Genomic DNA, 25,390 nt, shown 5'->3' on the forward strand with positions numbered 1-25,390 from the left:
TTAAGGGACAAAGCATCTTACTATCCAGATAATAATCACCTGCTAATTTGTATAGAGCCATATCATTTAGGATATACTACCTTTGTCCATTTTCACAAGTTTGGGATATTATTTTCCTACTTCAGCAGCTGCATGTGTGATACTGGCATAATAATTCCTTATGATGGACACTGAGAGTAAGTGAAATGTGTCTAACCAAATGCCTAGCACGTAGGAAGGTGCTGAATAAATATTAGCACCTTTTATGGTGGATTCTTTTTTGAATATGGATAGTAAAGATCAGAAATGTTGAGTACCACTTAGTGGTTAAACAGTGTGGGCTCCAAAGCCAGACCACTAGTTTCAAGCCCAACTCTACCAATTTAGCTGTTACGCCTTGGACAAGTTAATTACCCAAGTAAAGTCTGTTTTTTTCTGGAATAAAGTAGAGATAACACCTGAACATTTCTCTTGTAGTTTTTGGGCAGATTAAATGAGACAATGCATGGAAAGCTCTTAGCATAGTCCCTGGCACCTAATCACTGTTCAATAATTATTAACAAGCTCTATTAAATCCTGCCAAATAGCCAGAGCATAAGCCAACACTGGAATCTAGGCCAGTGCTCTTTCTGCTACACCAAGGCAGCTCCTGATGATAACAAACATTAACCCAAGTGAGAAGGAAAGAGAGCTAACATTTATGGAGGGCCAGCTGCATTCCAGACACGGACATCATGACAAAGCAATTCACAGGGAGATGATGAGGTTCACGGGGCTTAGTAACCTTCCCAAGGTCACAAAATAGTGAGAGATGTGGGGGTCAAATGGACTGACCTCCAGTCCTGCAGGCTTTGTCCATCCAGTGGTTCTCCAGCGTTCATCAGAATCACCTGCAGGGTTTGTTAAAACCCAAATTCCAGGCCTTTCTCCCAGACTTTCTAATTCAGTGGGCCTAGGGTTGGCCTGAGAATCTGGATTTCTAATAAATTCCCAGGTGAGATCAATGCTGTGGGTCCTGGACTGTACATCCTCAGTATACACCCAGCTGCCTTTGCTCAGTAAAACTCATTGTAATGAGACACCTCTCAGGCTGCCAGAAGCCCAAGGAGAGCCCTGGGGTACAGTGAGGAACCCTAAATGCCCTGACTTGATCACTATGCATTATAAACATCTAACAAAGTTTCTCATGTAGCCCATAAATGTGTACAAATAAAAAAAATTTTAAATGTTCTCTTAAAGAAAAGAAAGATGCCTCTGCTAAGCTCCTCAGGACCTCATGACATACCACCCACAGCTCTGTCAGACAGGCATAGACTTTTGTCATGCATAATCTATAACCTCAAAGTCAGCATTCCCAGTTGGGTGTTTTATTATTTATTTACTTGACAGGTAACATCGATTTGGTCCTATAAGACACCATGCTATAGGCTTAACTACTTGCTGTTGCACAACAGAACTCTCCTGGACTCTCAGGAAGCCCTTGCATGGCCTATCGAGGACAGCTCAGTCACTGAAGGGAAAAATTCCATACCAAAGAAGAGAGATGCTGCCAGACTTTCCCCAGGGAACCTCCGTCCCACAGCTTCAGGGCCATCACATTCACACACATCAGCCATCATCAAAATAGTGGCCATGCTGGGAAGAACAGGAGTCCTGAACTAGAAGGTGGTCTTCAAACCATGGCGTACCCATTTATGTATATTACAGATAGATAAATTAAGAGGTCTACATGTATACAAAATCTCTCAAAGGGGAATGAATTCCATTCGGTCATGCCAGGTGTTTGTCAGAACCTTGAAAACGGAGGTGGTTTTCAGTGGAGCTGGTATTAAAAATAGAAGCTATTTATACACAGGCCCTGCTCCTCTCATGGCCATGAAATCCTCTGGTGTTGTCAGGGCCCCTGGGCAACCTCAGCACCCCTACGGGTAGCCCATCTGCAGTCTGCATCTTCCGGGAGAGCAGGGGACTCGTACCGGGGCTTTTCTCCTGGGTCCCCATCTCGGCTTGGCGGCGCCTCCGGACCCAGGGGCTGCCAGAGGGAGTGACGCTGCTGTCAGAGGAATAATCCATGCACTTGCGAAAGATCTCAGGGCTGGTGCTGCAGTTCAGTCTACCTTCCTCCGCCAGTGGGGACTTTCTGGAAACGCCTTTGCGTTGGGCCAAGGGGCTGCTCCAAGGACTTGTGCACGGGGAGGCATTTGGACTCAGAAAGAGATTCTGGTGGCCAGAAGGGCTGAGCTTGTTGGTGGCCGCGTGCCGTCGGCCCGCCATAGGGGATGTGGGGTTGCTCTCGGGGTCAGAGGAGCTGTTGGCGGAAGACTCATCACCCATGTACTGAAGCTCCTCGACTCTCTTGTTCAGGGACTTGTTCAGGTGGATGCTCGCGGTGGGCTCCTCGTCATGATTTTTGTCTTTGGCAGGTTTCTTTTTGGGTGGCTTCATACCAATCAGGACAGCTTTCATGTTCTCTTTGCCCTGAGACTCTGTGATCATGAACTCATGGGCTTTGATGGCTGCTTCCACCTCCTCGAACTCCACGATGGCGCACTCCTGGGTCCCCACTTGGCTGTAGCGGCTGCTGATCCTCCGGATGTCAGGGGGCAGCTCTCTCCCAGGTTTGAGGATCCGCACTGATGAGATGACTCCAAAAGTCCCGAAAAGCTTGAGCAGGTGTTCCATCACCTTCTCCTGCACCCTTCCATTCTTCTGGGGGGTGGCCAGAGCCCACAGCTTAGGAGACAGGTAGAGATCATAGACCAGGAGCATCTTGCTGGGGAGGTTCTCGTTGGGGAACAGTGGGACGGGGGTGGTCCTCCTCACCTTCCGGTGGTCCTCATTCAACTCAAGGACCACTGAATACTTCAAGGCATGTGCTGTGGTTCTCCAGTCCCGTGTAAGGTGTTTCACCTGCAGAACATAAAGCAAATCTGAAATAGTATCTAATGTCCTTGTCCATCCTTGTGTATGCTATAAGCTCCCTCCCTCACTTCCTTATCCCTGTAACACTAGAATCCCTGTATTCTAGTGTCTAGAATCATACATGGTATGTGTAAACACTCAAAAATCTAGTGAATGAATAAGTGAATGAAAACAAGTTCTACCATTTCAAACAAGGGCACCACAGCAGTGTTGTCCAACAGAACTCTCCATGAAAATGGAAATATTCCATTCTGTGCAAGTTTAGAGGTTAAATTTGCAGGCTCTGGAACAAGGCTGCTGTATACACAAATCAAAGGCCCACCTCTAGCTTGCAGTAAGACTTGGAAAGTTATTCAACCTCTTAGTGCCTCGACTTGCCCTGGAAAATGGAGATGTTTATAGTGCCATCTCAAAGAGCTGTCCTGAGGATTAAACGAATCAATATATACATGTACATATGTATGTACAGACACATACAAACTCATTTACATATAAAACAGAATAGTGTCTAGCTCACAGTGAGTACTAAATAATAATGTGCTATCATTACTTCCAATATTACATGCTATTATTTTGATAGGATTTGGAGATTTTAACATTCAAATGCTTCTCTAAAGCAGTATTTCTGCATTTCTGCATTTGATACAGAGAAGGTTCCAAAAGATCTTTCACATTTCACTGCAATATCTCCTGAGAATGACATGGACTATTTCAACTTGAAATTAAATCCAACTTGGGCCTCACTAAGAATGGTGAAATAATCCCTTCCTCCTCCTCTGTTGGTGGAAATTGTATCAATGTTGCAGTATATGGAAGCTATATTTATACTGTAAAACAGTAATTTTCTAGAGGCCCACTTCCGGTGAAGGGAATGCCAGGGGGAATGAGTCATCCCAAAGAAATAGTGAAGGTGGGTGAGGTGGGTAACCTGAGCCCGTAATGGCGAGATCCCCCTGAGTCCTCTGAGAACAGGCCAACATAGCTCCTCTGCAAAAGAACTGGGAACTCCAGGTGCCTCTGAGCATAAAACAGGAACTTCATGAAACTCAAGAAGGAAAAGCTCACTCACTGGGCAGGATGGGGAAACCTTGGCAGACCCATTACTATACACAGGCTCCTAGAGAGAGAGCACTGTCCACTGTAGCCTGTGGTCTCTGGGAGAAATGGCTCAGACTTAGGCTACTAGAAGAACACGGGGCCAAGGGCACAGAGGATCAGGCCCAGACAAAGGGTCGGATTTCAGGTGGACAGAGTCCATGAGGAATCCAGAAAGGGTGAAGCTGATGACTGCGGGTGCATGTGAGGCTGTGGGAAAGCCAGGCAGTGGCTCACTGTGGGGTGAAACATGGTGGAGCCTTCTCCAAAAACAGCTAGGGAGGGAGCACTTGGGAGATAAAAAGAGACAATTTCCTAAGCCTGAAGCTTGAGCTAGGAGCACCTGGGGAAAGCACAGCACTGCCTTACTCAGGAGGGCTACAGAAGTCTGCGGGGGACCACATCTCATTGCAAGAGAAGCAGGCTCTCGCAAGGACTGAATATCCCTCCTGAGCCAGAAGCAAGGTCCACTGGGAAATCTCGGTTACAGTCTGAGCATCCTAAGCCTGGGTCCATGACCATTCATAAGGAAGGTCCAGGTAGCACCTGAGAAAAGGGACCAGGGAGCTTTCGTCCTTGTGCAATTACTAGAAGAACTCTAAGGTTTCAGAAGCGTTGTAATTTCCCTGTGTTTTTTACCTTTGTCATGTATGTTCCCCTTTTGTGATTAATAGGAAATCCTTCAGAATGAAAAGGATCTTTGCCCTGATTTTGGAGGTGTTAGGGAGTCTGTCTGTACTCTGCAGCCAGGTTTCAACAGAGAAGAACATTCCTAAATAGGTCCATAAGTGGCAGCTTAAAGAGGAAAGCAAAACAGGCTGACTCTCGGGGTCCCTAGGGAGGAATAAAGAGACGTGCTGGATGATTCCACTGGCTGCTTCATTTTGGGATTCCCCCACAAACACTTTTCATATGAAGGTTTGCTCACTGTTCTCTGGCCATTAAAATACCCCTTCCATTCCCCTGTACCTAGAAAACTCCTACTCATCCTCCAAAATCCTATTTCAATGTCACCTTCTCTGGGAAGACTTCTCAGTTCTCCAGGCAGGGTTAGTTGCTCTGATCAACTAGCTCCCAACAGTACTGTGTTCTCTCTTTTGTCCTACTGTATGTGGTCACACTGTAATCTTTCAGATCTCTCTCCTTTATTGGACTGCGAGCTTGTCAAGGACAAGGGGAAGTACGATCTTCATTCTGTACATCCTGCGCCTAGCACAGCACTCAGCAGAGACAATGAGTATATTTGATGAATGAATAAAGGAAAAAGAGCGACAGGGCCAGGAAGAGTACACCAGTGGGTGAGGCAGGGAAGAGGTCCAAGGAGAAAAGCTCTTCTCCAGTGCTCTCTGACAAAGTACACAGACAACTTGGCTGGGACCCACTTGTTACGCATCCCGTTATGCAACAGGCCGCGTGGTGCTTTTCCATTCTAGTAAATGCACTTCCCCTAAGGGAGATACAGAGTTCTTACTCCAACTAGTCTGTCAATTCTCTGAGAAGTAGACAGTACACAGCCCAAACACTGGATCTATATATGGCAGGGACAAGCAGTCTGCTGCCCAGATGGCAGCAATAATTACAAATCTCATCTCCCTATTGTATAGATGAGGATGATGGCGTCACACAGGCAGAGCATGTGTGTCTTACAGAAGGCTCATTTCTGAGAGTTCTGGGTGCTCATTCTCTCTCTTTGCTTATTCAACTTGACAAATGAAAAGCTTGGATTTCATATAATTTTAGGCCTGGCAGGTATCTCTCAAGGCCTTTGAGTCCGTCTGTCCTGGTATCACATCCTCCTGGCCACCCACTTGCTTGGCAGAAGTGCCTGAACTTTACTAAGAACAAGTAATATTGTTTCATAACTGCTGCCAGCTGAGATTTGTCCCAATGCCCAGGACCCTTTTAATAGTGTGGGAGTATATTCCTAACAATCCTAAATCCCTTCTCCTAGCCATTTTTCTCTTTTTCAGGCACAGACTTAATTTTAAAAATTGTTCGTCATCAGGTTTCAAGGGAGTTAAAAAAAAATGTTTAGAAGCACAACCCAAAACAAACTTGAAATCCTTAAAGCAGCTTCTGAGAACCAAGCCTCACCTTTTTGAAGGACGTGAGTAGCTTAACGCTCACATATCCCAGCTTGTTCCTCCTCACGTGTTTTAGCAAAAAGGCGTCCTTCTCCAGGTTTTCATCTGAAAAGTAGAATTCGATCTGATCCACCAGTTTCTTGATCAACTCCTCGTCCGGGGGCTTCCACTCCTGCTCCAGGTCCTCACGCTCGTTCTCGCCTCCACTTGCCGTGGTGCCACTGAGACCAGAAGGAGATACCGGGTGTTAGGGGTTGAACTGTGCCACCCAAAAATTCATATGTTGAAGTCCTGACCCCCAATACCTTGGAATATGATGTTATTGGGAAATGGGGGTCACTGCAGATGCAATTAATGAAGATGAGGTCTTACTGGAGTAGGGTGGACCCCCTAATCCAACACAACTGGGGTCCTTATCAAAAGGGGAAATTTGAACACAGACATGCACACAGAGAGAACATCATGTGAAGGCGAAGGGAGAGACTGGGGTGATGTAGCAAAACCCAAGGAACGCCAAAGACTGCCACTAGAAGCGAGGAAAGATGCCTAGAACGGATCCATTTCTAGTACTTTCAGAGGACGCATGGCCCTATTGACACCTTGATTTCAGGCTTCAGGCCTCCAGAACCATAAAACAATATATTTCTGTTGTTCTAAACCATCCAGCTCATGGTATTTTGTTACGGCAGCCCTAGGAAATGACACTGGGTCACATGGCCACAGAAGGAGAGGTTTGCCCCCGAACAGCTAGGAAGTCAATCTTTCGTTTTTAACAAGTATGGAGGATCATAAAAATAATAACTGGCCAGGCATCGTGGCTCCCATCTGTAATACCAGCACTTTGGGAGGCTGAGGCAGGCGGCCTGAGCCCAGGAATTTGAGACCAGCCTGGACAACAGAGTGGGACCCCTGTGGCTATAAAACAACAATAACAACAACAAAAATTAGCCAGGTGTGGTGGTGCACACCAATAGTCCCAGCTACTTGGGAGGCTGAGGTGGGAGGAGAGCTTGAGCCCGGGAGATCTAGGTCACAGTGAGCCAAGATTGCACCACTGTACCCCAGACTGGGAGACAGAGTGAGACCCTGTCTCAAAATAATAATAATTATTATTATACTAACACCCTCTGCTGACATGTATGTGGCGCTCTGCAACTGGCAAAATGCTTTTCACATACACTCTCTTATTCTTCCTTCTCTACTCCACCCCCTCAAATCCTGGTTTCTAGAAGACAGTACAGCAGAGTTACTTGACCTTTCGGTAAGATCCTCCATATTTATTAAAGAATAAAAGCTTGATTCTTAGCAGGTTCAGGACAAGACCTGGAGTGCAGTGGTGCAATCTCCATGTGGATACATGATCACTGACTCTCAAGCCATCTGCCTTGGCCTCCCAAAGTGCTGGAATTACAGATGGGAGTGTAATTTCTTAGGGCTGCCAGCTCTAGGAGTCCTGGCTTTAGAGTTAAAATTGCCTGGGTCCAAATGCTTGGTGCAGACTGAGTATCCCTTATCCAAAATGCCTGGGACCAGAAGTGTTTCAGATTTCCAATTTTTCCAGATTTTGGAATATGTGCGTATATGTAATGAGATATCTCAAGGATGGGACCCAAGTCTAAACACAAATTCATTTATGTTTCATGTCCACCTTATACAGATAACCTGAGGTAAACTTATGCAATATTTGTAATAATTTTGTGCATGAAACAAAGTTTCTGAACCATCAGAAAGCAAAGGTGTCACTATCTCAGTTTTTAACCCCTGTTAAATCTGTGGTGTCATGGTGGCGCTCAAAATGTTTCCGATTTTAGAGCATTTCAGATTTTGAATTTTTTGATTAAGGATGTTCAACCTGTACCACTGTTTGTTAGTTAAGTAAATTTAGGCAAGGAACTCCACTGCTTCTCACTTCAGTTCTATTACCTGTAAATTGGGAATCATGATAGTCCCTACCCTCATGGGAGTGTTGTGAAGATTCAATGAATTAATACATGAAAATATCCAGAAGAGTGCCTAGCGTACCCTTAAAGCTCAGTAGGCATAGATACATTCCTTCGCTCATTCATAAGAGGCAGATCTAGGATTTAAACTCAAATCCTCTGTCTCCAAAGCCAGCATACATAATATCTTATATGTTTTGCTTGGACCCTGCAATGGACTCTGGAAATAATCCCATCACTGGGGCCCTTCTTAATAAAGCCCACCATCACCAGCAGTGCCACCTGGGTAGACTTCCTCCTCTCCCTCTCCCTAAGATCATTAGGTGATGAAAACAAGCCAAAGCAATCCTGGACAGAGCTTCCTTAGGAGGGCTAATCTTTCATAAGGGGAGTATAACAATTTCAAACCAATAAACATTTAGAGAATACTGATTATCCACATCATAACTGATGCCATTATTAGAAGTTAGCAGAAAGTTGCAGGTAGGTAGTTATAGGAGTTGGTTTAGCAACGCAGTGTCAGGACCAGTAATCTGAACAAGGCCTATTACTGTGATCACTTAAAGCTGGAAAAGACACATACATATATGTCCTTCAACAAAATTTTCACTGGCTCTCAGCCTCACAAAAACAAAAAAAAAAGAAAAGAAGCAACTGTGGAATACTCAAAATGAGGGAAAAACAAATATTCTGGCAAGAGAGAAAAAAAGCAAATAAATCTATTTAAAAATTTTTCAAATTCAGAAATTATAATTAGTATAAAATATAGGCATTGGTTGATTAAAAATAAAGAGTTTTAGCTATTTGCCTGAAGGCAGCCTGGGAATGGCTTTTAAAATACCTTATTGATGTCTCAAGGTAAATGTAGAGTGAAGAGGCCTGGCGCAGTGGCTCACACCTGTAACCCAGCACTTTGGGAGGCTGAGGTGGGCAGATGACTTGAGGTCAGAAGATCGAGACCAGCCTGGCCAACATGGTGAAACCCCATCTCTACTAAAAATACAAAAAAGCAGCCAGGTGTGGTGGCGCATGCCTGTAATCCCAGCTACTCGGGAGGCTGAGGCAGAAGAATCCTTTGAACTTGGGAGGTGGAGGTTACAGTGACCGGAGATCGCACCACTGCACTCCAGTCTGGGTGACAGAGCGAGACTGTCTCCAAAAAAAAAAAAAAAAAAAAAAATGTATAATGAAGAAAATGACAGGGGGATTCAATTTTAAAGTTTTTTTTTTAAGTCTTGTTAAAATGGGATGATAAAAGTCAGACATTAAGCTGACTCACCCAACATCCAATAACAAACACTTTCTCAATTGCCTTTTTTTTTTTGAGACAGTCTCGCTCTGTCGCCCAGCCTGGAGTGCAGTGGTGCGATCTCAGCTCACTGCAAGCTCCGCCTCCCAGGTTCACGCCATTCTGCTGCCTCAGCCTTCCCGAGTAGATGGGACTACAGGCGCCCGCCACCACTCCCGGCTTCAATTGCCTTCTTTACTCTAGAGGCTATAAAAACTAAATGTTATGGCCGGTAACACTTAAGTGAAAATCTCTTGGCCCTGTCCCTTCCCCTTTTATCTGCTTTGAATGTGGATGTGATGGTTGCATCTGTAGCAGCCATTTTACTACCACAAGGAAAAGGCCAAGAGAATCAGCTTGGCCTGATTTGTTGACTTTATTGGCCCTGACATTATTGAGTTGTTGGACCAGCTCTTATAACTATCTACCTGCAGATTTTTTATTATTACATGAGAAAGATCAAATCGTATTTGTTTAATTCACTTGTTGGGTTTTCTATTACTTAAACAGCCAAATACAATAGTAACCTCAGCAGCACTACATGGAGAAAAGAAGTCCTCAAAACACGCCAAGGGAAAACATCAGTGGGACAACCAATAGGATGAAAAAGGAGATGCAAGATGGACAGAACAAATTTCATTTTATTAGGGAAAGTTTATCCCCTAAATAGTAGTTAAAACAGATGGGTTGAGGCTGGGCACAGTGGCTCACACCTGTAATCCCAGCACTTTGGGAGGCTGAGGCAGGCGGATCACCTGAGGTTAGGAGTTTCAGACCGGCTTGGCCAACATGGTGAAACCCCATCTCTACCAAAAATATAAAAATTAGCTGGGTGTGGTGGTGGTCGCCTGTAATCCCAGCTACTCAGGAGGCTGAGGCAAGAGGATCGCTTGAACCCGGCGAGCGGAGGTTGCAGTGAGACGGGATCGCGCCACTGTACTCCAGCCTGGGTGACAAGAGCGAAACTCCATCTCAAACAAAAACAAACAAACAAACAAAAAACAGATGGGTTGGATATAACAGACAAAATAACTACAAATGCAAAGGGAATTCCTGGCCCAGCTAACAAAGATGTCAATAAATCGCAGGGGATGGGGCCGGGTGTGTGCTAATGGCCAGTGAAGAGTTTTGAGCAGACTCAGGAGTATTGGCAAAATGGTCTAACTTACTACAAATAGCTAGTATCTCAGAAGTGACTGCACTACCAAAGGGACCCACAGACAAGTTAGTCCTACTCCCAAACTAGCGCAATAAATGCTATTACAAAAGGTAAACTCATAAACAAATAAAGCATAATGGAAGGAAGGCAGTATACCTTCTCAATCTCTCTAATGCTTATTCCAGAGCTTCCCAGTCTTCCCAAGGTCTGCCATGTCTGCTTTACTGCCTGCAGATGATTCTGTCTCAGACTGGATGGAGAGGATAGAGCTCATCCAATCAAGCTTCTCTAGACCTCCGTTGGGCAACCCCTTCTCCCTTTTCCTAACCTTCGCTCCAGCTTGTTCTGTGTCTCTAGACATCCATCAAAGAACTTGTAGCCATATCCAGGTGTCTATTCTCCATCTTGGTCCTTGATATAGTTTGAATGCATGTCTTAGCCAGATCTTATGTTGAATTGTAATCCCCAGTGTTGGAGGTGGGTCCTGGTGGGAGGTGATTGAATCATGGGGTGGTTTCTCATGAATGGTTTAGCACCATCCCCTTGGTGCTGCCCCCTTGATAGTGAGTTCTCATAAGACCTGGTCATTTAAAAGTATGTGGTACTACCCCCACCCCCACCATCACCAACTCTCTCTCTTGCTCCTGCTTTCATGATGTGATGTGCCTGTTCTCCCTTCACCTTCTACCACGATTGTAAGCTCCCTGAGGCCTCCCCAGAAGCGGATGCTAGTGCCATGCTTCCTATACAGCCTGCAGAGCCAAGAGCCAATCAAGCCTCTTTTCTTATAAATTACCCAGTCTCAGATATTTCTTTACAGCAACACAAGAATGGCCTCACACAGTCTTCTTGCCCCTGATGCAGGATCTGACACTATTGACCACCTTCTTCTTGATACTCTCCCCCCTGGGCTTATGTGACTTATTCTTTTCTGATTCTTCTCCCCATTTTATTGCCCTCTATGTCTCCTCTTTCTCTCTCCATTTCTTTTCTTTTCTCTTTTTGAGGCTGGATCTTGCTCTGTCGCCTCAAGTTGGAATGCAGTGGCATGAACACAGCTCACTGCAGCCTCAGCCTCCCAAGCTCAAGCAATCCTCCCATCTCAGCCTCCCAAGTAGCTGGGGCTATAGGAATGTGCCATCATGCCTGGCTAATTTTTCTATTTGTTTTGTAGAGATGGGGTTTTGCCTTGTTGCTCAGACTGGTCTTGAAACCCTGGGCTCAAGTGATCCACCCACCTCAGCCTCCCAAAGTGTTGGGATTACAGGTATGAGCCACCACGCCTGGCCTCTCTTCTCATTTCTAAGTGTAGGTGTTACCCAAGAATCTATCCCTGACAATTTATCCCCTAGCAACCTCTACACTTCAGCTCCTGTAAGCTCATCAAATTCAAATCTACCCCCCAGCCTGTCCGCTGCCCCACACCTTCCTCTCCTTCCTGAGCTGCAGTCCTCAATTCCTAACTGCGTGCCAGACATTTCCACTAGGACAATCTGATGTAGCATCAGATTAAATATGTCCACAATCTAACTTCTCACCTTCTGCAGAACCTGACCTCAGGCAGGACTGAAGCCTAGGCCTATCAACAGGCATTCTATCTGGGAAGTTGACCTTCCTTTCACACAGTCTCACAGTAGACTATCCATAATGTATCGGGGGTGATTCTGCATCAATTATTTGCACCCACTGAGCAAACAGGCAGATAGCCAGAGATTCCAGAACAGGTGGGTGATACTGTGGAGGTGACATAAACCCCTATACGGGTGCAGAGGTGAGCTTCTTGCGCTTGGAGGACTCCACCCTCTGCATGAGTGCTGTCAGCAGCAACTGTGCATCTCCAAAGGGGGATCTTGGGGGAGTTGGAAAGCCTATGTTATATCCAGGAGCAGGCTGCATTGTTTCCTGTTTGTGAAATAGCCTTCAAAAGGGAAAAGATACCATATCTTTTATGAATATTAAGTTTATATCCTTTAAACCTGAATTTGTCAACTTATTGCCGATTACAATCATCCTGTGACAATCATATATCTTCCCTTCCAACCCACCCTGCCAACTACTTTCCCTATTTACTCTTCTATGTACTTAAGCTCAAGATCTAGGATGTGTCCTTTCACTCTCTCTTTTGCCCCCATATTTAGTCAATTATAAAGTGCTTATTTCATTTTGCAGGGTCTCCCATCTGTTCTCTCTTTGCCATTCCAACCATCCTCATTATTTTTCCCTTGGACACTATTAATAGCTCATTAAAACATGATTCCAAAAAATTAAAGTAATAGATAAACATAGCAAAAACTAAAATAAAATAGTAGGGAACTTATAAAGAAACCAACAATTCCCCATTCCACCTTTCCTCCCTAGAGGTAACTTCTCTTCAGCCATTTATTTCTTAGGAGAGTTATCTCATAGCTCTATAAAATATGCTTATAGCTCTATTTCTCACTTGCCAACTGTAGTCATTCTCTATTCATGTCTTACTATATAAAATGAGTATTTGGGGTCACTTATGACTTATGTCCCTAAATAGCTCCTTCTTCAAATTTTCTTTTAGTTTTGGTTCTTCTATTAGCCTTCTATTTGTGGTTTTGGTGTCTTTTTTTTTTTTTGAGACGGAGTCTCACTCTGTCGCCCAGGCTGGAGTGCAGTGGCATGATCTTGGCTCACTACAACCTCTGCCTCCTGGGTTTAAATGATGCTTCTGTCTCAGCCTCCTGAGTAGCTGGATTTACAGGCGCATGCTGCCACGCCCGGCTAATTTTTTGTATTTTAGTAGAGATGGGGTTTCACCGTGTTGCCCAGGCTGGCCTCAAACTCCTGAGCTCAGGCAATCTGCCCACCTTGGCCTCCCAAAGTGCTAGGATTACAGGCGTGAGCAACCGCGCCCAACGTTTTTTTTGTTTTTGTTTTTGTTTTTGTTTTTTTTTTAAGACAGTCTCACTCTGTCGCCCAGGCTGGAGTGCAGTGGTGCGATCTCGGCTCACTGCGACCTCTGCCTCCCAGGTTCAAGCGATGCTCCCACCTCAACCTCTGAAGTAGCTGGGACTACAGGCACGCACCACCACACCCAGCTAATTTTTGTATTTTTAGTAGAGACAGAGTTTCACCATGTTGGCCAGGCTGGTCTCAAACTCCTGACCTCATGTGATCTGCCTTCCTCAGCCTCCCAATGTGCTGGGATTACAGGCATGAGCCACCATGCCCGGCCCTATTTGTGTTTTAAAATAATATACTTTAAGTGGTTTCTTATTCCATAAACATTAAAAAGTATTTTTCAATTCCTTGCTACATGTGATATATTAATACACACTACTGTCCTACCCTCTCTTCCATCTCACCTATATCCAATCTTCCATATTGCATGAGATGTACTTTTATTTCATTTTGCCATGGTTCATAATATTTCATTCCATTCGGTAACTAATATTCTATATTTTATCTATAGATACATACTGAAAATTGAAAGTCAATCAGTTGTATTTTATTATTATGACTATGTAAACACTGTTCCCTACAGGGCTAAGTCATTTGCTAAGATTACATTTCTTGTCTTAAAGTCCTATTAGTTGACTGACCACCTGGATTGGTCCTCTATGTTTATTTTTTCTTTCACATGATCTGTCTTTGTCTTTGTTTGTAATTTACACACTAAGAGATTTCTTTGACATTACATTCTAACCTTTCCTATGGAATTTTTAAATTTTAGTAGTTATTTATTTAGTTTCTAAGAACTCTTTTTGATCCTAGAGCGTTCCCTTCTAAGAGCTTCCTACTCTTGTTTTGTGGATGCAGTATCTTAAGTTCACTCTCAGGGTGCTAGTTGGAGTATACATTTTTGAGTCTTTTGTTTCAACATCATCACCTCTGTATCCTTTGGGGTCAGTTCTTCCATTTAACTTTCATGCCACTGATTTTTTTCATGCGACTAATAAATAATTCATTTTTTCTTTATTAAAGAGTTTAATAAACTTATTTTAGAATAGTTTTAGATTTACAGAAAAGTTGTGAAAATTGTACAGAGAGTTCCCATATATACACCCAGGCTTGCTATGTTATAAATATCTTGCATTAGTATGGTACATGTGTTACAACCAATGAACTGATTACAAATAGTTTCTTAGTTCATTATATATTATTAGCTAAAGTCTATATTTTATTCAGATTTCCTTAGTTTTTGCCTATTGTCCCTTTTTCTGTTCCAGGATCCCATCCAGGACACCACAATACATTAATACATTAAGCTGTCATGTCTCCTGAGGCGCCTCTTGGCTGTGACAGTTTTCCTTGTTTTTGATGACCTTGACAGTGTTGAGAAGTACTGGTTAGGTATTTTGTGGAACGTCCCTCAATTGGGATTTTTCTGATGTTCTCTGTCATGATTAGATTGGGATTATGGGTTTTTGGCAAGAGGACCACAGAGGTAAATTTCCATTCTCAGCACATCCTATCAGGGTACATGCTATCAACATGAATGATCACTGTGGATGTTAACCTTGATCACCTATCTGAGGTAGTGTTTGTCAGGTTTCTCCCCTGTAAAACTACTCCCTTTATCCCCACTCCCATACTGTGCTCTTTGGAAGAAAGCCACTGTACACAGCCCATACTTAGGGTGTGGGGAGTTATACTCCACAGCTATTCACTGTGAAGACAAAAGGTACATCCTGCTTTTTCTTGGTGGGTTGTATGGGTTCCCTCTGCAGGGGCACACTCCCACTGGTTTTCTTCCTAGATGGCTGTATGTACACAGGTGGGGCATGCCAAGTGGCAGGCTTCACGTGAGGGTGAGCAGGTAGGGAATCACTGAGCTGGGGGCTCTACTCAAATGGCGAAGGCTTTACTCTGCGGCTGCCAGCTCTGCTTTCGCATCCCTAGATCTCCGTAGTGAGCTCATTCAATTCCTTAAGAAAATAATCTTGTCTCTTTTTTTTCCCCCTTAAAAATAAAATACCTGCTACTTTCCACTGGCAGACAGAGAGGCTAGGAAATTGTTCTAAAGGAAGAATTTAAATTACCTTTCAGATATTTGTAGCCCTTTTTACTCCTGCATCTTTGGTATATTTCCCAACCACAGTCTTTCTAGGGTTCTGTCTTCCCACCTCCTGCCACCTCCCATGTTATATTTTAGGCTACAGCCTCCTCCACTCTGTGCCATATTACATGTTTTGAAGAACAGCTAGAGTATATCACTGCTTTACTTGATGTCACTGATTTACTTTAATAATAATAATAAAAGGTTTTCTATTTCCTGTTAAATAAAAATCAAACTCTTCAACTCCCAACCAGGCACAGTGGCTCACACCTGTAATCCCAGCACTTTGGGAGGCCAAGGCAGGAGGGTCATTTGAGGCCAGGAATTCGAGACTAGCTTGGGCAATGTAGCAAGACCCTGTCTCTACAAAAAATTTAAAAATTAGCCAGGTATGGTCATGCATACCTGTAATCTAGGCTATTTGGGAGGCTGAGGTGGGAGGATTGCTTGAGCCCAGGATGTCGGGACTACAGTGAGCCATGACCGTGCCACTGCACTCCAACCTGAGTGACAGAGTGAGACCCTGTCTCAAAAAATAAATAAATACATACATACATACATAATAAAAAAACCCAACGAAGTCTTCAGCTCCATATTCAGATTCATTTAGAATCTGGCTGTAACCAGCATCAAAACTTATTTCCATCGGTTTCCTTTCAGATCCTTTGCTCCAAACAAACAGAAAGACATAGTTATCTGTAAGTGTCACAAGCTTTCTGGACTCTGTGCCTTTGAGCTTGCTGTTCCTGTCTCTGAATGCCTTGCTCCTCTCTCTCAGGCTAAATTCTAGTCACACATTAAGGTCCATCTTAAATGCAATTCTCCTAGGAAAAAAAAATCATTTCTACTTCTCCCAACACTTATCTATATTTGTATTATAGCTACTTGTGTGCATATTTTATTAGCAGCCTGAACACTGAGTTGAGAGTAGAAGTCAAGCTGGTTTCTTTCATTATAGTATTACCCCAGAGCCTTGCACGTAATGGAAATTTAAAAAGTATCACCAATGTAAAGCAAATAGTTTTGAGGGCAAATCATACCTATCAGGATCCTTTGAGGGAGGAAGTATGGTTTCTGACGAATATGTTCTTAGTGGCCTTTCAAGGAGGCTTGGAAAAGTTTTACACTTAAAGTTTTGCTTTGTTTTGTTTTTTAATAAAACATTGTAAACTGGGAGTGATGAGGTCTTTTGTTATAGCTATAAAACTGTGAGAAATGGGTAGAAATAAAGGGGTACATTTTAAAACAAGTAATTGGGTTCCATGAATCAGTGTTGAATTTTTTTTTTTTTTAGATGTTGTCTCACTCTGTCACCCAGGCTGGAGTGCAGTGGCACGATCTTGGCTCATTGCAACCTCCACCTCCTGGGTTCAAGCGATTCTTCTGCCTCAGCCTCCTGAGTAGCTGGGACTACAGGTGCGTGCCACCATGCCTGGCTAATTTTTGTATTTTTTAGTAGAGACAGTGTTTCATCATATTGGCCAGGCTAGTCTCAAACTCCTAACTTCGTGATCTGCCCACCTTGGCCTCCCACAGTGCTGGGATTACAGGTGTATCATATTTGTAAATGATTTAGAGAAACAAAATGATTTTTAGCATAAAACATCCAAGGCTACTTTTTTCATAAAATATTGAATCTGGTTACTCTGATTGCGCAGTTAATCAAATGATACCCTACAGGAGGAAAGTATCCAAACTAAGATGGTAGAATAATGAGATCCTCACTACAACTTTCAATCCAGGAATGATTTCTTGGACTCATGATCTATCATTGCAGATGGTGGAATATGGTATTTTGACCACCAAGACCAAGAAAATGGTGGACACCAATAAGGAAGGTACCAAACACAAAAGAGAAACATCATTTATGAAAAACACTAGGGTCCAGGTCCTGTCTGTGTGAGATTTCTTTTGACTCACCTCTAGAACAAGATAATGAATGTGAAATGGTTCAAAAAGGGCAAATTGATAATGCAATACAAAAACACCAGGGCAGATTCAAAAGATAAAGATTCTTCACTGAGACAGATTGAAAACATACACAGGTATGTTCTCAACTTTGTTAAAGGCATCACCCTTTTACAAACCATATTTTGGATGGTGCTAGCAGGGGGCACATCTTATGCTTGCATGGCCCATGGGTTCTCATATATTTATTACAGAGACATGAACTTCCTCTCTGACCCTGTCTTCTGCCATGCCGTTCTGGCATAAGCCCTTGAGCCTGGGAAAGGGATATACAACTAGTGGATGTCTCTGCAGGTCTAGATAATGATTCGTAGTATGGAGTAGAGACTACATATATAAGGCACTTAGTTCTACATCTGACAAAAAAATTTACATTAATAAAAAAGTGGAGGCCAGGCATGGTGGCTCATGCCTGTAATCCCAGCACTTTGGGAGGCCAAGGCAGCCAGATTACTTGAGGTCAGGAGTTCGAGACTAGCCTGGCCAACATGGTGAAACCTTGTCCCTACTAAAAATACAAAAATTAGCCAGGCATGGTGGCGGGTGCCTGTAATCCCAGCTACTCGGGAGGCTGAGGCATAAGAATCACTTGAACCTGGGAGGCGGAGGTTGCAGTGAGCCAAGATGGCGCCACTGCACTCCACCCTGGGTGACGGAGCAGGACTCTGTCTCAAAAAAAAAAAAAGTAAAGACTTTCATTATCACCATCCAAAGCAGGGAAAAGACAGCCTGTACAATGTCCTGAAAACATTATGGAAAAAAAGAGAAACCTAGAAGATTGTGTTGTTAAATGAAAAGCAGGTTGCTCAATGGTTTTTATTGTTCATATTAATATTTAATATTATAACTTTGAATCATTTTTACACATTGTAAGACAAAGAAAATAAGTAATTATGTTAATGTTATTAGGAACCAAGATTTTCAGTATAATAAATAAAAGAAGTAAACAGCAAAAATCCTGTAATGTAAATTTGAATTGGAATTATTGATATAAGTGTTTTTTAAAAAACATATTTCTTGGCCGGGCATGGTGGCTGACGCCTGTAATCCCAGCACTTTGGGAGGCCAAGGCAGGTGGATCACGAGGTCAGGAGTTTGAGATCAGCCTGGCCAACATGGTGAAATCCCGTCTCTACTAAAAATACAAAAATTAGCCAGGCATGGTGGCAGGCGCCTGTAATCCCAGCTACTCAGGAGGCTGAAGCAGGAGAATCGCTTGAACCTGGGAGGTGGAGGTTGCAGTGAGTCAAGATCAGGTCATTGCACTCCAGCCTGGGCGACAAGAGCAAGACTCTGTCTCAAAATAAATAAATAAATAAATAAATAAAAAAAAAAATATATATATATATTTCTTAGTTCTGTCCACTGAAAGGCTCTGAAAGCAACAATACCCTGGCAGAAGTTAGCTTTCCTAATTCCAGGTCTTGGTTTCTAAGTACTTTCTTACTGGTATTTGAAAAAACCAGAGATTCCTGTGGAAATGGCTGAATTCCATGACTGGAGTAGGAAAAGTACAAATTATGCCTGGAATATCTAGTACCAGAAAGCAAAGAAGTGCTTAAAGACTAATGGGCATGTTACAAAAAGACACAAGGAGGCCAGCTTCAAGGGGGTCTGCTGGCTGCAATATAGACGTTTTGAGCACCAAAAATGACTGTGACAAATTATTAAAAAGCGAATAAATACAAATCCATGAATCAGAGAGACAGGGAGAGTATAAGCTTGAGGAAGAGCCCACATTTAAATTATTTAGTGTGACTATTATATCAAATTATCTCTTTGAAAACTGTAATTAAAGGGAAATAATTAAGCATTTTTTTGCCTCTTTAGGAGAAACTTTTGTTCAATCCAGATGATGAGATAAAGCTTTTTTTTTTTTTTTTTTAAAGTAGAGCAATGCTGGCTAATAAGCATACAAAAAATGTGAAAATTAGAAGATCCTCAATTTCCAGTCCCCAGTGAAATAACCAACTTAGGTAAGGATCATCAACAGATGCTAAAATAATTAGGTGAAAGGTCATTGGGGAAAGAATATTGCAAGAGGAATGGATAACTTGGAAGAAATGCATACATTCCTAGAAACATGCAACCTACCAAGACTGAATTATGAAGAGACAGAAAATCTGAACAGACCAATAACAAGTAAGGAGATTGAATCAGGAATCAAAAATCTCCTATGAAAGAAAAGCTCAAGGCCTGATGGCTTCATTGCTGAATTCTACCAAACATTTAAAGAACAACTAATACCAATACTTCTCAAACTCTTCTAAAACTTTGAAGAGGAGGCAATGCTTCCAAACTCATTTCACAAGGCCAGCATAACCGTGATACTAAAGCCAAACAAGGAAAAGAAAACTACGGGCCAATATCCCTGATGAACATAGATGCAAAAATCCTCAGCAAAATATTAGCAAACTGAATTCGACAGCATCTTAAAAGGATCATTCACCATGATCAAGTGAGATTTATCCCTGGGATGCATGCATGGATCTACATATGCAAATCAATAAATGTGATACATCAACTTAACAGAACCCAGGATGAGAAGCCCACAAATAACTTGTTAACTGCAAAGGGAAAGACAACCTGTACGATGGAGAAATCTCCTTAATCGAATGGTCAAATGTAGCATCACTAAAGGTGGGATGGCTCCTGAAGTGGTGGAACATCAAGTTCCAGGCACAGAGTATGAGGCATTCTTGACAAAATGTTTAAACAGAATCAAATCAAAACCTTAGCCCTAACTTCCAGTTTATAAGAAGCACATGGTACGAAGGAGCAAGTAAAATAAGACCATGAGAACATTACTAGACTAATCCAAAATGTTAGACATTCAACAAGATGTCTGACCTCTTCTGTCCAAAATAGCAAAGCATTAGGGAAAAAAATGGTAGAAATTTCTAGATTAATACAGTCTAGAGATCTAAGAAGCAAATGCCTCAACCCAGACCATATTCTGGTTTGAGGGGAAAAAAGAAACAGCTGTAAAAGACAATTGTGGCACAATTTGGGGAATCCTGAATGTGGAACTTGGCTATTAGCTTATCTTCAGGATTATATTAGGGAATGATAGTTAATTTTCTCAGTTGCAATAATAGTGTTAGGGCTTTATAGGGAATGTCATTAGGAGTTACAAAATGAAGTATTTAAGGTATAATCTTGTGTAAAACATACCTCAAATGGTTCGGGGAAAACACATACATTGTATATCCATTCACCAAATATGGCAAAATGTTAAGTGTTAAATCTAGATGATGGGTATATGAATGCTCATAGTACTATTTTTTCACATTTTCTTTATGTTTGAAAATTTTTATGTTAAAAAGGTGAGAATAAAAGGAAAGGCATCTTTTTAATGAATGAGATGTGGGGAGATGATCAATGAACACTTTAGAGGCTGTAAAGACTTTTCTTTATTGTTCGTTTATTCTGTTCCCTTATATAAGCTAGGTATTAGGCTAGGTATGGAAATACGAAAAGGAATAAGATAAGGCAGCTGCCTTCAAGGATCTCACTGTCTAGGGGAGGGGAAACACAAATATCTCAACACCATGGAGTGAGTGTGATGATAGAGATACACATTCAGTCAACAAACGTGTCCTGTGTGCTGGGTGCTGTGCTAGGTGCTGAAGATACAATGAACGAAGTAAGCATGGTCCTTGAATTCACCGAGCTCCTATTCCTGTGAGGGAGACACAATGATAGAATCACAATTGTGGAAGGTGCTAGGCATAAAATGTAGAGAGTACTACAGCAACAGAGAAGAAAGGAAACACAGCCAGCTCTGGGGTGGGGATTGGGGGTGGTGGAGAAGAGGCGGCGAAGTTTTAAAGGCTGACTAGAAATCAGTCAATCAGAGGACCTAGAGATGGGGGTGCAGAGGCATGTAGACACAAAATAGCCCCCTATGCTCAGGCAACTAGACGGAATCACGGGAGCATGAACTGTTGACAGGCAGGGAAGGAAGCAATGGGCTGAGGAGATGATGTGAGTGGGTGTCACATCTTAATAAGCAGATTGAGGAATCTGGGCTTTCTCCTGTAGGCTCCAGGAGCTGAGAACATTCACATCGGGTGATGGCTGCTGCCATGCGAGCCTGGGCCCAAACAGGGGATAGTGTGGATCCTGTTCTTGGCTACATCTCCTCGTGCTCTGGGTGCCTGCCCACTGGGCTCTGTCAGCTCCCCGAAGAACCCCAGGGGTTTTCTGGGGTCAACTCTATGCCAGTGGGCAGCAGGAAGGGCTTCAGACTGAACACTTGCTGAGACTCAAGCCACGGGAGCTGGGCAGTTCTGGAGGAAGAGAGAGAGGGGTTCAGGCAAGAGGCCTACCCATACTGAGGCTTGGTTTCTCCTAGACCTCCATAAGGGATCTTTCCAGGCCTTAAACATAAGTAGAGCTTTAATCCTGGCTAATCATACAATCTCACAAATTTAGCCCTCAGGATAGGGATGGCTATTTGCCACTGCCACAGGAAAATAAAGTTATAAGGACAAACCACTTGGGGCTATTTTACATACTCTGATATTATCTGACTAGGGGACTGCCTTCTCAAGACTGTGAGCTGTCAGTGACTAAGGGTTCATCATTTTTATGCTCTCAGTGCTTAGCACAGAGCTAAACGAACAGGCCTTGCGTTATAAAGCACTGATCTATCTACTTTGTCATACACTATGGTCCAGCTTTCCTGCCCTACCCTGGTGGGCTGACTTTTCTCCCCTAACAACTGTCTCTACTGGTCTGCCCCGAATCTCTGGGTCCAGAAGTCTGACCCTTTAACCTGTGGAAGGGTGAGCCAGTAATAGAGAATGGCTCTGGGCCCAGTATTCTTCCACCCTTGAGTTGAGTATTCTCCCAATGAAGTAGATATACGCTTGCCAGGACAATCCTGCAGAACCTTAACAGCTAAACGCCTGGGACAGGGTCCTAGAAGAAAGAGGGCTCCTAATAAGTGCCTGTTGGCATCCACCAGAATGTGTAAGTTCTGTCATTTCCCCACTCTCATGTCTATGTCTATGTTTTATCTCCTTTCAACAGCAGGAACGAAACACCAGTCCTTAAGGGCCTGGGCATCAGTGGACAGGAGCCAAGGTGCCTGAGGACAAAGCTCGGGACCCGGGACAAGGTTAAACAAGTGCCATAGCAGCTCCAAACTACCCAAAACCCAGGAACCCATCCCCACCCCCACAAGGCCTCAAGATGATGCAAACATAAAGGTCTGGTGGGAAAGGCTGTGTGAAAATGGGAATCCCCCAGGGCAGCGGATGTAAAGCAGCAAGTCCTGTATCCGTCTCAAATTACCTTGAAATCCCACCTCCTGGAATCCCCCATCAGCAAGTGTCCGATGTACCTGGCCTGCTACCACCTAAAGGCTGAGCGCAGCCAGCAGGACTGGGAAAGGCAGGGCGATGATGGCAGTGAAGGGTAAGTGGGACCACTCGCAAGGGGAGGGGAAGGCGGGCAGGGGTGGACTTTGCGGGGATGGGGAGGTGGTGTCTTGAGGGAGCCCACAGAGAAGAGGCCTCCTCCAGAGGAGGGGGTGGTGTGGATGGCCCGTGAAAGTCCTCCTCCTGGATCCCTGAACATCCCCACGTCCAGGCCCCTCAGATCCCGGCTGCCAGCCCTGGGAGCCTCGGTGGGGCGACGAAGCTGCGGGCTGGGGCACCGGCTGCCTCCACGGGCCGGTTCTGACTCAGGGGCTCGGCCCGGAGCTGCTTCCCCGGCGGCGGGGCTGACTCAACCCCCTCTGCCCGAGGAGTTGTCGCGCGCAGTCAGCGCCCCGAACTCGCGCGCGGCCCGGCGCCCCCTCGGGGCCCACCTCCCGGGCCAGCCGCCGCGCCTACCTGTGCCCGCGGCTCGGCTCCTCCTCGCTGGCGCTGCCCCAGCCGGGGCTGAGGTACCTGGCCGTGTCCCCGGCGCCCCGCGTCTCCGCCCCCTCCTCCTCGTCCTCCAACTCGTCCACGTCCTCGGCCTCCTGGATGGCGACGCGGATCTGCACCGCCGTCTCGGGCCCGGGCCGAGCCTCCCCGCCGGACTGGGCCATGGCTCGCGGGACTGCGGCGCCGCCGGGGTCCTCACGCCGCGAGGCCCAGCCAGCCGGTCGGCAGCGACTGCGACGAGGGGGCGGGGGCGGTGCGAGCGCGCCTGCCGCTCGGCCCAGGGGAGGGACAGGGGTCGCGGCGCCCCGCCCCGCGCCGCCGCCGCCGCCGCCACCACCCCGACCGCTAGTGGAGCGCCCGCGCGGGCGGGGCCTGGGAGGTGGAGGGCGGCTTTCCGGAGCTCCTCCCGCGGAGGCCCGTCCCGGAAGGATCCCCGAGACCCCCGATCACTCCCTCCGTCTTTTCGCCGCTGTGGGGCCCCAGCCCGAGAGGAGGTGTCAGGGCTCCCTCCTCCTGCGCCTTCTTTCACGGCGCCGCAGGGATGGGCCCAGCACAGCTGACTTCTGTTTGTGCTTGACTCCGGGGGTGGCAGCCACAGACCACAGCTCCAGGGGCTTCCAGGCCTCCTGCGCGTCTCCCCTACTGGCCTGCCAAGATGAGAAAATCTCCATCGTTAGTCTCTGACATAATAACCACCATAGACCGCGTCTTAGGAGGTCAGGGGCTTGGCTCCTGCCTTGCCCTGTATCAGTTTTTCTCCAAGTGTGGTTCCCAGACCAGGAGCATCAGCTGCACCGGGGAACTTGTTAGAAATTGAATTCTCAGGGCTCATCCAGACCTCCTGAATCAGAATCTATGATTCAGAACTTTGTGTTTTAACAAGGCCTCTAGGTGATGCTGAAGTTCACAAAAGTTCGAAAGCCGATGGCCTATAGAGTATGCCCTGCACACAGTATGCACTCAGATGTTTGTTGAATGAATAAAGGGAGCTATTGAAATGTCAGGATGTTCTAAAACACTGCCACCTTTTCAGGTGTAACTTCAAATTGAGTTCCATCTCACCTCTCCAAATGTGACCCAGAAACTAGGGACAGGAGCATAGAAATGAAGAAGACCGGCCGGGCGCAGTGGCTCATGCCTGTCGGCCGGGTGCAGTGGCTCATGCCTGTAATCTCAGCACTTTGGGAGGCCCAGGCGGGTGGATCACGAAGTCAAGAGATCGAGACCATCCTGGCCAACATGGTGAAACCCCGTCTTTACTAAAAAAATACAAAAATTAGCTGGACGTGGTGGTGCGTGCTTGTAATCCCAGCTACTCGGGAGGCTGAGGCAGGAGAATCACTTGAATCTGGGAGGCAGAGGTTGCAGTGAGCCGAGATTGTGCCACTGCACTCCAGCCTGGGCAACAGAGCGAGACTCCGCCTCAAAAAAAAAAAAAAAGAAAAGAAAAAAAGAAAGAAGGAAAGAAGAAAAAGAAATGAATAAGACCTGAATCTGCTTTCATGTAGCACTTTATTTAGAGCCTTAAACATAATTTATCATATTAATTTGCCACACTGGGACCCCAAAACAACAGAACCCTGGACCAATACATTTGTTTTGATATAGGAAAGCAAGTTAGGATAGGCTCAGGAAATGAAGTCTCCTGGAGGGCAGTGTCCTTGTAAAAAAAAACACCATGTATAGGGTCCTGGGTGTCTGGGCAGGGCTGGGAGAGACCCAGGGGCCCAGCGAGGACAGCCCCTCTTCTTAAGGACACTAGAATCTGTGTCCCTTTCTTTGTCGGATCTCTGTTTTGATAGAAGAGGTCCTAAAATAAGTAAGTAAAGGAAGAGAGAGAGACCTTTGGTGCTATTGCTGTTTCTGCACCAGAACAGCTCACAGCCCTGGATCTGAGCTACTGGGAAAGGAAGAGGCAAGAGGTTGACAGTGTCTTTTTCCAGCCAGCTGTGCCTCCCTCCAGGGCTACAGAGGCTATAGATCCTCTGCAAACACCTGTGATGAGGCTCAGACGGAAAGAGCTGCAGCAGCCACCATGCCTTCCAGTTTG

General features: G+C 44.9%; 1 protein-coding gene across 2 annotated transcripts; it reads right to left on the reverse strand.

Annotated features, from left to right (window-relative positions):
- Window positions 1-1,330: 1,330 nt before the first annotated feature.
- Window positions 1,331-23,685, reverse strand: LARP6 (La ribonucleoprotein 6, translational regulator). 2 transcript variants are annotated; one of them, XM_002825618.5, is made up of 3 exons: window positions 23,305-23,685; window positions 6,091-6,301; window positions 1,331-2,889 (listed from the first exon to the last, which is right to left on the reverse strand). In XM_002825618.5, the coding sequence occupies exons 1-3, from the start codon at window positions 23,502-23,504 to the stop codon at window positions 1,825-1,827; spliced, it is 1,476 nt and encodes a 491-aa protein (XP_002825664.3). In that variant the 5' UTR covers window positions 23,505-23,685; the 3' UTR covers window positions 1,331-1,824. The 2 variants fall into 2 exon arrangements, with proteins under 2 accessions (XP_002825664.3, XP_009248257.1); XM_009249982.3 differs by lacking the exons at window positions 1,331-2,889; window positions 6,091-6,301 and adding an exon at window positions 20,857-21,143 and having other exon boundaries at window positions 23,305-23,598.
- Between the last annotated feature and the right edge of the window lie 1,705 nt (window positions 23,686-25,390).

Source organism: Pongo abelii, chromosome 16, assembly GCF_028885655.2.
Source record: "Pongo abelii isolate AG06213 chromosome 16, NHGRI_mPonAbe1-v2.0_pri, whole genome shotgun sequence".
In the NCBI taxonomy this organism is placed as follows: domain Eukaryota; kingdom Metazoa; phylum Chordata; class Mammalia; order Primates; family Hominidae; genus Pongo; species Pongo abelii.

Coding starts and splice junctions, on each gene's coding strand:
- LARP6 (XM_002825618.5), bottom strand. CDS start 23,504: ATGGCCCAGTCCGGCGGGGAGGCTCGGCCCGGGCCCGAGACGGCGGTG. Junction 6,302..23,304: donor GAGCCGAGCCGCGGGCACAG/GTAGGCGCGGCG, acceptor TTCTGGTCTCAG/TGGCACCACGGCAAGTGGAG. Junction 2,890..6,090: donor TACTCACGTCCTTCAAAAAG/GTGAGGCTTGGT, acceptor TATGTTCTGCAG/GTGAAACACCTTACACGGGA.